The sequence below is a fragment of the Haliotis rubra genome, unplaced genomic scaffold (assembly GCF_003918875.1).
Source record: "Haliotis rubra isolate DU_JTF1 unplaced genomic scaffold, ASM391887v1 Scf261, whole genome shotgun sequence".
NCBI lineage: Eukaryota > Metazoa > Mollusca > Gastropoda > Lepetellida > Haliotidae > Haliotis > Haliotis rubra.
In genome coordinates, this window is record NW_025766681.1 from 795,528 (window position 1) to 806,477 (window position 10,950).

General features: G+C 43.6%; 1 protein-coding gene across 3 annotated transcripts in view; it reads left to right on the forward strand.

Annotated features, from left to right (window-relative positions):
- The window catches only part of LOC124280173 (telomerase reverse transcriptase-like), a 97,086-nt gene extending 86,517 nt beyond the window's left edge, over nucleotides 1-10,569 (forward strand). For all 3 annotated transcript variants that reach the window (XM_046716070.1, XM_046716068.1, XM_046716069.1), the window contains exons 16-19: nucleotides 623-713; nucleotides 6,010-6,180; nucleotides 9,841-9,915; nucleotides 10,416-10,569. In XM_046716070.1, the coding sequence (XP_046572026.1) occupies nucleotides 623-713; nucleotides 6,010-6,180; nucleotides 9,841-9,915; nucleotides 10,416-10,445 (367 nt within the window). In that variant the 3' untranslated portion in view covers nucleotides 10,446-10,569. The remainder of the gene's footprint in view (nucleotides 1-622; nucleotides 714-6,009; nucleotides 6,181-9,840; nucleotides 9,916-10,415) is intronic.
- The last annotated feature ends 381 nt before the right edge of the window (nucleotides 10,570-10,950 follow it).

Here is a 10,950-nt window from a genome sequence, read left to right on the forward strand (position 1 = left end):
CCCATGTTTCACATTGCAGGCCACTATCACTTCTTTCACATTGCAGGCTTATATCACTTGTTTCACATTGTATGACTCCATCCCATGTTTCACATTGCAGGCCACTATCACTTCTTTCACATTGCAGGCTTATATCACTTGTTTCACATTGTATGACTCCATCCCATGTTTCACATTGCAGGCCACTATCACTTCTTTCACATTGCAGGCTTATATCACTTGTTTCACATTGTATGACTCCATCCCATGTTTCACATTGCAGGCCACTATCACTTCTTTCACATTGCAGGCTTATATCACTTGTTTCACATTGTATGACTCCATCCCATGTTTCACATTGCAGGCCACTATCACTTTGCAGGCTTATTTCACATTGCAGGCCACTATCACATGTTTCACATTGCAAGACTATATCCCATGTTTCACATTGCAGGCCACTATCACTTCTTTCACATTGCAGGCTTATATCACTTGTTTCACATTGTATGACTCCATCCCATGTTTCACATTGCAGGCCACTATCACTTCTTTCACATTGCAGGCTTATATCACTTGTTTCACATTGTATGACTCCATCCCATGTTTCACATTGCAAGCCTCTATCACTTGTTTCACATTGCAGGCAGCTGTATTTTGTGAAGACAGACATCAATAAATGCTATGACTCAATCATGCAACAGAAACTCTACACCATAGTCAAGGACATCTTAGAGGTAAGGTGCTAGAGACTCGTTACAGGTGAAAATTTGTGGCAGGTGATGTGGACATACATGGTTATCTTTGAGGGTGATGGAAAAAACTGTGTTGACCACATCATTTCACTGTGCATGTGGAGTATCGTCCCTTGGTTGTGTCAGAATCCTATGATTAATTTATGCTGTAAAATATAATCATTGTTCTGTCAGTATAATCTGGATCTGATCTAGCTAATATGTTGCTAAATACTGTTGAAAGCATCTTAACATTCCGCTGGCTCATTATGTCTCAATATGACACTCACTTAATCACCTTAATTCTACATATTCTCTTATTTTTCCTTATCCTGACTCATTATCTTTGCTTATCTCCCTTTCCCTTTCGAATGGTAGTGGAACACTTGAATCCCTTGAAGTTCCCGACGCGGACGTATAAATACACTCACCCACGAGTTACCTCCCTTTGCCCTTTCCCCGCGCAAACCAGTCATGTGACACGCCTTACTTGTCACTCTCTCCCTTTTCGCCCAAGCGGATGGTTGGGCGAGCACTGGAGTCCCGTATACGGCAATTCTATTGTTTATATTTAGGCCTATTCTTCTAAATTTAGCTGTGTATGGTTTTTGGTTATAATTATTATGTAGTATTGTACAAAATTGTTGGAATTTATTGACTTTGAGTCGTGTTTTCATCGTGTTGTAACTTTGTTTACAATTCATGAAATTCTGCTGTGTGTGTAAACACAGGTTGTCCGTGGCTGATCCTTACCCCCAATGTCCATCGTGTACAGATCCATGTTCATCCACCTTGCGTTATATCTACTGTATTGATTTAACTGATTTACAATTTAATCAATAATTGTCTTATGTCTATAGACGTGCCATGGATCGGGTGAAAAAGACATCTCTAGCTATGTTGCTTGCTTCTGATGTTCATAATAGTGATATGTTGCCTAGTACGTTACAGGGCCAATCTGCGGCAAAGGGGTCTAAGAAAAGGTCGTCTACCTCGCAACCTACGCCGTCCCAGTCTAAGAAGAAGACGGTGTCCTCCTCTACTATGCAGAGAAAGTCTACGAGTACTGGATCTGAGGGCAAATCTACACGTGCTACCGCTACTACGCAGAGATCTTTCAACGATGAGATCGTACCACCTAATGAGGAAGACGTGTTTGACCACCCCCCTATACTACTACCTGAGGTATCGATGACATCTATGACGCAGTCGACCTCAACTACTACGAGATCATTACCTATGAATGTCACAGCAGGAAGTTGAGGCACAGGAAACAGCAATATAGTTTTGGCTATCATAATAATATATTATGTGTAAATTATGTACGAAATGTTTTTGAATTGTGCCATTTTTTCATGCTATGTAATTGTGTTTACATTTCATGAAATCATGTGTTGTTTGCAGGCACAGGTTGTCTCGTGCTGATCCTCACCCCCTATGCCTTTCGTGCAGTACACCATGTTATTCCAACTCACGTTGTAATTATTGTGTTGATTTGTCACAAATACAATTTAACCAATATTTATCATATGTATTCAGACGTGCCATGGACAGGGTGAGGAAATTATCGGCAGTCACAATGGATAAGAACAGAGATGAGCCTGCATGCCGTGAGTTGTCTGTTGCAGTTGAGATGCAACTCTGGTGATAATTGGAGTTCGTTACAGGGGCAGTAAGCTATTACGGGCGCTAAAAAGAAGACAACTACCTCACAGCCTACGTCATCTCTTAAGAAGTAGACATCATCCTCCACGTCGCAGATGAAGGCAACTGCAGCTATGGGGAAGTCGGTGCGTCCTAAGTAGTCGTCCCAGCATAGATCTTTCAGCGGAGACATTCTACCCCTTGACGAGATAGACGTCTTCGATGATCCGCCGATACTTCTACCTGAAGTACCGATGAGGGTGACGATTTCTTCAACATCTATGACTAGATCTTCCCCTGCAACGATCATAACTTGCCAGATATCTGATGATCTACCTCCAGCATCTCAACGCAGTGAACCAGGGGTACTCAACACTTCAGCGTTTGCGAACGCTTCGTCTTCAGACAACCCAGAACTTCGACCCTGGCGAGTTTATGACGCAGTTCACCAACCAGATGATGTCCATGATGGAGCGGGAGGTTCGCGGAAGAAGCACAGGCTCGCTCGGCGAAGCCTCTTAGCTGCAGGAAGGGTTCGTGAACCCTCAGATCTCGCGATGAAGATACAGGCCTCAGTCAACCCTCTACGCAGACATCGGCGGTGAGAGATAGCGTTCGCGAGCGTACACCTCTCGCGATCGTCCACTCAACAATCTACTTCTGCGAACCCTCAGTCATCTGCAGAGAGATCGTCAGACTCCAGACGCAGCAGAGCAACGAGTTTGGACGTCATCATCTTCAAGTCGCTCCAGATCTAGATCTGGCAGACATTCACAAAGCTATTCACCACATCATAGAGGTTCGCGAAGCTCACACCACAGAGCATCGCATGAGCATAGATCATCCTACAGTGGCAGCCTGCAGAGCAGACGTTCGCGAAAGCACAGCTCTCATTATTCGAAGTCACAAAGTAATGAATCAGCAGTAGAAGGTTCGCGAAGGCACAGCTCTCCTTTCAAGGGTTCTCGAAAGCACAGCTCTCATTACAAGGGTTCGTGAAAGGATGATGAGTCATCCAGAGGTTCGCTAACACATCTTTCCCAAGATAAAGGTTTGCAAAGAGGGGAATCATCTGAGAAGGGTTCGTGAAAGGAGGACAGCACACGAGGGAATGCAGATTCACAGGCAGATGAACAGCGCAGTATCAGCTCTATTCAACAACCACTACAGGAGCAACAAGAAGACCTTGTGTTTCCTGATCCAGAGATTACAGCTGGATAACTAACGGCCTGAATCTGCAGTCACCATCTAAAGATACAGACGACATCCTCTCCTATCAGATACATGATGACAAACAAACGCAGACATCTACAGGGTTCGCGAACTCTCAGATCTACAGGCAGATATCAGCAACGCAGACATCTAGAAGGTTCACGAACTCTCAGATCTACAGGCAGATATCAGCAAGCAGACATCTACAGGGTTCGCGAATCCAAGGTTTAAGAACCTTAGGTCAACAGGCAGAATGTTTACGTAAACTCAACAAAAAGATCTACAACATGTGCGATCTCCAATGGCTTTATGGTTATTATTCATACGAATAATCAAGACTATCGGCACCGATCGATAACATCGAGGTCTATGCAGTGTCGGGTATCTGGACGACATGCAGTTTTCTTCAAAGTGCCAATCAACTTTGACAGCAGCTGAACTTCACAATTAAGTTGCTCACGCAACTGGGATGGCTAATTATCCTGATGAAGTTGCAGTTAGAATCAACAAGATCTTCTATTGCTGGGAATCATCACAACAGAGAACCGTATTGTCATCCCAGAAGATCGTTGGGTTAAGATACAAGCCATCATACCACAAGCAGTCATCTCTCCGTTTACACTACGATCATGGCAAGTTCTACTGGGTCTACTAACCTCAGCACGATACCCGTACAGGAAGATTACAACTGAGGCCGTTGCATCGATTCCTGACAAAACATCTAGACAGCGTCGATCCCATCTCGCTACCAGACAACCTCAAGAGGTATCTACTCTGGTGGACTACCAGAGTGGCCGAACCTCCTAGTACATCCGCACACCAAGCAAGCACATGGGAACCCAGCAGTGTTCCAGTTACACGTATGGACCGTATCAAAGCATGCTTGACGAAGAGAGGATACTCTGCCAGAGCAGCCATCTATAAACCTCGGCCCAGAGGATATAGAAGATTTATCCTTGTGTCCAGTCAGAGCTCTGAAGATATATCTTCAAAGGACTAAGACAAGGAGGCAAAAAGTTCAAGTGCCTATTCATCACGTTATCTACAGAGACAATGACAGAGGTCTCGAGAATGATATCGTTTTGGATGAGAGCCATCATACTGAGAGCCTATAAAGCAGCAGGACTAGAACCTCCTAGAGCTTCCAACCCACACGAAGTTAGAGCACTGGCATCAACACTAGCTCTACATGGAAATTGCTCTATACCGACAATAATGGAGGGCTGCTTCTGGAAGTCGGACACGGTGTTTGCCAACCACTACCTCCGAGACATAGCCACTGAAGATGTCTAAGGCATTCACCAATTTGGGCCTCTCGTTGTAGCACAGCAACTAACGGTTCCTCAAAGGCTCTGAGTTGAAATCTCACCCTTTATCACGTTGACTTGTAGATGACTTTTACTAGGAAAAATATTAGTTTGAAAGTCCATGCATACAGTCTAGGACAGACTAGCATGAGTGATTAAGATCCTGTGCGGGTAATAACCTTACCTGCACATAAAGGGATCGCAACTCATTTATGATAAAGACCTTATCATAATCCATGGGTTGTTATACGATATCTAGTACAGGAGAATACTAGTTTATCTATAACCACACGAATCAACATGATTCAACTTGTCTGAGATTGAAGTAAGACAAGGAATGGTCCCCCCGAGTTACTACGCAAGTTGGAAGAATAGGACCACGGAAATGCCGTTTGCAGTTCCCATGGGGGGGATACAGGACGTATCTAAGGACAGCTGTTGAATCCAGTTGCTTGACCCACCACCTATTCCGACGGATTCTATAAGCAAAGATCATGAGTCAGGATAAGGAAAAATATGTAATTTTATAAGTAACATTGATCTTTTATACTTATCCTGACTCATGACGAACAAGCCCTCCCAGCCTCCCCATTGAAGACACTTGAGATTTCACAGCAGATCCAAGTGCATGGGCAGAAAATCAGGAGAGAGTGACAAGTAAGGCGCGTCACATGACTGGTTTGCACGGGAAACGGCAAAGGGAGGTAACTCGTGGGTGAGTATTGTACGTCCACTTCGGGAACTTCAAGGGATTCAAGTGTTCCACTACCATTCGAAAGGGAAAGGGAGATAAGCAAAGATCATGAGTCAGGATAAGTATAAAATATCAATTTTACTTAAAAAATTACATTTATTTTCAAATTGAAAGGTTCAAACTGTGTTGTTGAGTGAGGTTAATTTGTGACGTTTTTTCATTCTTTTATAAAATATGCATTTTGCAAAAGTGAGCTTGGAGACACACCATGCACCATTGCCCAGCGACCACCAAGGTTAGAATGTGTCCTCAGTACTATGTATGCCATTCTTCCAACAAGCGAGTGAGTGAGTGAGTTTAGATCTTCACGGATATCAAACAAGCAAGCAATCAGTGTGTTGCTTGATGTGTTAATTCATTTGGCTTTTTTTGTAATACTCAGTCTGAAGAGGAATATATTACTCGAAGATGGGCCAGTGTTTACCTGGCTGGGGAACGACTCAAGCGTACATACCACCGGGAGACCTTCACCCTGGGGGAATATGAACCAGACTTTATCCGGTACATGCGGAGCCGCTCTGTGCAGCTGAATGACTGTCTCCTTGTGGACCAGGTGAACTGATTTCCTGCAGCCTGTCAATTTGAGAAGTAGATTGTGGTCAGGCTCTAAACTCTTCGAGTTTTATCAAACTAATCCTGTATTTGTGTTTTCTACTGAATTAATCTGATGACCATTTGTTTGTTGGGACATGATTGGCCCAGTTGTCTGTGGAATAACAAGAGTACCAGATGGCCATTTGTTTGTTGGGCCATTGGTTTGTTGGGAATAACATGATTGGTTTGTTTGGGACATGATTGGCCCAGTTGTCTGTGGAATAACAAGAGTACCTGATGGCCATTTGTTTGTTGGGACATGATTGGCCCAGTTGTCTGTGGAATAACAAGAGTACCTGATGGCCATTGGTTTGTTGGGACATGATTGGTTGACTGTGGAATGATTGGTTGGTTTGTGGAGTGATGATTGGTCCAGTTGTCTGTGGAATAACAAGAGTACCTGATGGCCATTTGTTTGTTGGGACATGATTGGCCCAGTTGTCTGTGGAATAACAAGAGTACCTGATGGCCATTTGTTTGTGGAGTGATGATTGGTCCAGTTGTCTGTGGAATAACAAGAGTACCTGATGGCCATTGGTTTGTGGAGTGATGATTGGTCCAGTTGTCTGTGGAATAACAAGAGTACCTGATGGCCATTGGTTTGTGGAGTGATGATTGGTCCAGTTGTCTGTGGAATAACAAGAGTACCTGATGGCCATTGGTTTGTGGGAGTGATGATTGGTCCAGTTGTCTGTGGAATAACAAGAGTACCTGATGGCCATTGGTTTGTGGAGTGATGATTGGTCCAGTTGTCTGTGGAATAACAAGAGTATCTGATGGCCATTGGTTTGTGGAGTGATGATTGGTCCAGTTGTCTGTGGAATAACAAGAGTATCCATTGATGGGAGTGATGATTGGTTTGTGTGGAGAGTATCTGATGGCCATTGGTCCAGTTGTCTGTGGAATAACAAGAGTACCTGATGGCCATTTGTTTGTGGAGTGATGATTGGTTTGTGGAGTGATGTTGTCTGTGGAATAACAAGAGTATTGGTGATGGCCATTGGTTTGTGGAGTGATGATTGGTCCAGTTGTCTGTGGAATAACAAGAGTATCTGATGGCCATTGGTTTGTGGAGTGATGATTGGTCCAGTTGTCTGTGGAATAACAAGAGTATCTGATGGCCATTGGTTTGTGGAGTGATGATTGGTCCAGTTGTCTGTGGAATAACAAGAGTATCTGATGGCCATTGGTTTGTGGAGTGATGATTGGTCCAGTTGTCTGTGGAATAACAAGAGTATCTGATGGTCATTGGTTTGTGGTTGTCTGTGGAGTGATGATTGGTCCAGTTGTCTGTGGAATAACAAGAGTACCTGATGGCCATTGGTTTGTGGAGTGATGATTGGTCCAGTTGTCTGTGGAATAACAAGAGTACCTGATGGCCATTGGTTTGTGGAGTGATGATTGGTCCAGTTGTCTGTGGAATAACAAGAGTACCTGATGGCCATTGGTTTGTGGAGTGATGATTGGTCCAGTTGTCTGTGGAATAACAAGAGTATCTGATGGCCATTGGTTTGTGGAGTGATGATTGGTCCAGTTGTCTGTGGAATAACAAGAGTACCTGATGGCCATTGGTTTGTGGAGTGATGATTGGTCCAGTTGTCTGTGGAATAACAAGAGTACCTGATGGCCATTGGTTTGTGGAGTGATGATTGGTCCAGTTGTCTGTGGAATAACAAGAGTATCTGATGGTCATTGGTTTGTGGAGTGATGATTGGTCCAGTTGTCTGTGGAATAACAAGAGTATCTGATGGCCATTGGTTTGTGGAGTGATGATTGGTCCAGTTGTCTGTGGAATAACAAGAGTATCTGATGGCCATTGGTTTGTGGAGTGATGATTGGTCCAGTTGTCTGTGGAATAACAAGAGTATCTGATGGCCATTGGTTTGTGGAGTGATGATTGGTCCAGTTGTCTGTGGAATAACAAAAGTATCTGATGGCCATTGGTTTGTGGAGTGATGATTGGTCCAGTTGTCTGTGGAATAACAAAAGTATCTGATGGCCATTGGTTTGTGGAGTGATGATTGGTCCAGTTGTCTGTGGAATAACAAAAGTATCTGATGGCCATTGGTTTGTGGAGTGATGATTGGTCCAGTTGTCTGTGGAATAACAAAGAGTATCTGATGGCCAGTTGTGGATGATGATGGTCCATTGGTTTGTGGAGTGATGATTGGTCCAGTTGTCTGTGGAATAACAAGAGTATCTGATGGCCATTGGTTTGTGGAGTGATGATTGGTCCAGTTGTCTGTGGAATAACAAGAGTACCTGATGGCCATTGGTTTGTGGAGTGATGATTGGTCCAGTTGTCTGTGGAATAACAAGAGTATCTGATGGCCATTGGTTTGTGGAGTGATGATTGGTCCAGTTGTCTGTGGAATAACAAGAGTATCTGATGGCCATTGAGTGATGATTGGTCCATTGGTTTGTGGAGTGATGATTGGTCCAGTTGTCTGTGGAATAACAAGAGTATCTGATGGCCATTGGTTTGTGGAGTGATGATTGGTCCAGTTGTCTGTGGAATAACAAGAGTATCTGATGGTCATTGGTTTGTGGAGTGATGATTGGTCCAGTTGTCTGTGGAATAACAAGAGTACCTGATGGCCATTGGTTTGTGGAGTGATGATTGGTCCAGTTGTCTGTGGAATAACAAGAGTATCTGATGGCCATTGGGTTGTGGAGTGATGATTGGTCCAGTTGTCTGTGGAATAACAAGAGTACCTGATGGCCATTGGTTTGTGGAGTGATGATTGGTCCAGTTGTCTGTGGAATAACAAGAGTATCTGATGGCCATTGGTTTGTGGAGTGATGATTGGTCCAGTTGTCTGTGGAATAACAAGAGTATCTGATGGCCATTGGTTTGTGGAGTGATGATTGGTCCAGTTGTCTGTGGAATAACAAGAGTATCTGATGGCCATTGGTTTGTGGAGTGATGATTGGTCCAGTTGTCTGTGGAATAACAAGAGTATCTGATAGCCATTGGTTTGTGGAGTGATGATTGGTCCAGTTGTCTGTGGAATAACAAAAGTATCTGATGGCCATTGGTTTGTGGAGAGATGATTGATTGGTCAGTTGTCTGTGGAATAACAAGAGTATCTGATGGTCATTTGGTCCAGTTGTGTGGAATAACAAGATGATTGTGTCAAGTTGTCTGTGGAATAACAAGAGTACCTGATGGTCATTGGTTTGTGGAGTGATGATTGGTCCAGTTGTCTGTGGAATAACAAAAGTATCTGATGGCCATTGGTTTGTGGAGTGATTGGTCCAGTTGTCTGTGGAATAACAAGAGTACCATGGTTGTCTTGTGGAATAAGTTGTCAAGTGGAATAACAAGAGTGATGGCCATTGGTTTGTGGAGTGATGATTGGTCCAGTTGTCTGTGGAATAACAAGAGTGCGTGATGGCCAGTTGTCTGTGGAATAACAAGAGTACCTGATGGCCATTGGTTTGTGGAGTGACGATTGGTCCAGTTGTCTGTGGAATAACAAGAGTATCTGATGGCCATTGGTTTGTGGAGTGACAATTGGTCCAATTGTTTTTGATGCATGAATCACTCGAGAGTAAACAACTGAGGCCAGCATCCTCCCACATGAAGCTGATTCACTCACTCACTCTTTTCCCCCAGGTGATGCATCCACACCTCACAGCCGACCACCTGGTGTCTGTGTTGAAGAGCCATCTCTTTAACAATTTAGTCAAGGTAGGTGACATGTGGTCTGAGTTGGTCTCTCCTTTCTGTGCCCTTTCGAAGTCGACTCGTCTTTCTTCAAAGAAGGTCTCGAACACAATGAGTACATGTTCAAGGTAGGTCTCAAACACAACTTGATGAAGGGTAGGTCTCATTCCCAACCTAATCAAGATAGGTAGGTGTAGTACCAACTGGTGTTTAAAGTAACATATCCGTTGACAAATGCCAGTTGAGTAACTCTTACAGATATAACCCGTGACCCATCGGTTATTCTTCATTTCAGTAGTAGCACCTCCATCTTTGTTTCACTTGTTACTTATCAACCATGAATATAATTTGATTGAAATAAATTGCATCATAAATCAGCTTCAAAACGAACAACATAAACAGTCCTACCTAGCTTGAACAGAAGAATGGAGGTAAAATACCCTAGATAATGGGAATGCTGAATCAGCAAATTAGACACTGGTTAATCAGAGCTGTGGATTTCATTCTGTTGAACTTTGTTGCAGATCGGAAGGGGTACTTCCAACAGACCATAGGGATCGGGCAGGGGTCTGTCCTGTCCACCATGTTGTGTAGCTTGTATACTGCCCATCTGGAGCAGTTCACGCTCAGCAACACCCAGAAGGACGAGCTGTTGATGCGACTTGTTGATGATAATCTTTTCATCACCCCCTACAGGGACAAGGCTGTGCACTTCCTCAGTACAGCTCTACAGGGTAATAAAACACCATACCATGCTTCATATATTGCTCTAAAGAGTATGCACACATCACTTGATGTCTTGAAACAGCACTTCAGGGTGGGCATACGTCAGTGTATTGTTTGTTCAACTGCTGTACAGGTTACGCATACATCACTCCATACCTCAGTACCACACTGTAGATTAAGCATAATTCACACTAGTTCAGTATTGCCAATAGGAATAAATCATGCCATGTTTTAAAGGCACAATATCACGCTTTTCGACAATATTTGGGTCTATAGTATATATATATATTTTTGGGGCATGTGCACTAGTGGCTTCCTATCCTTACAATAAAA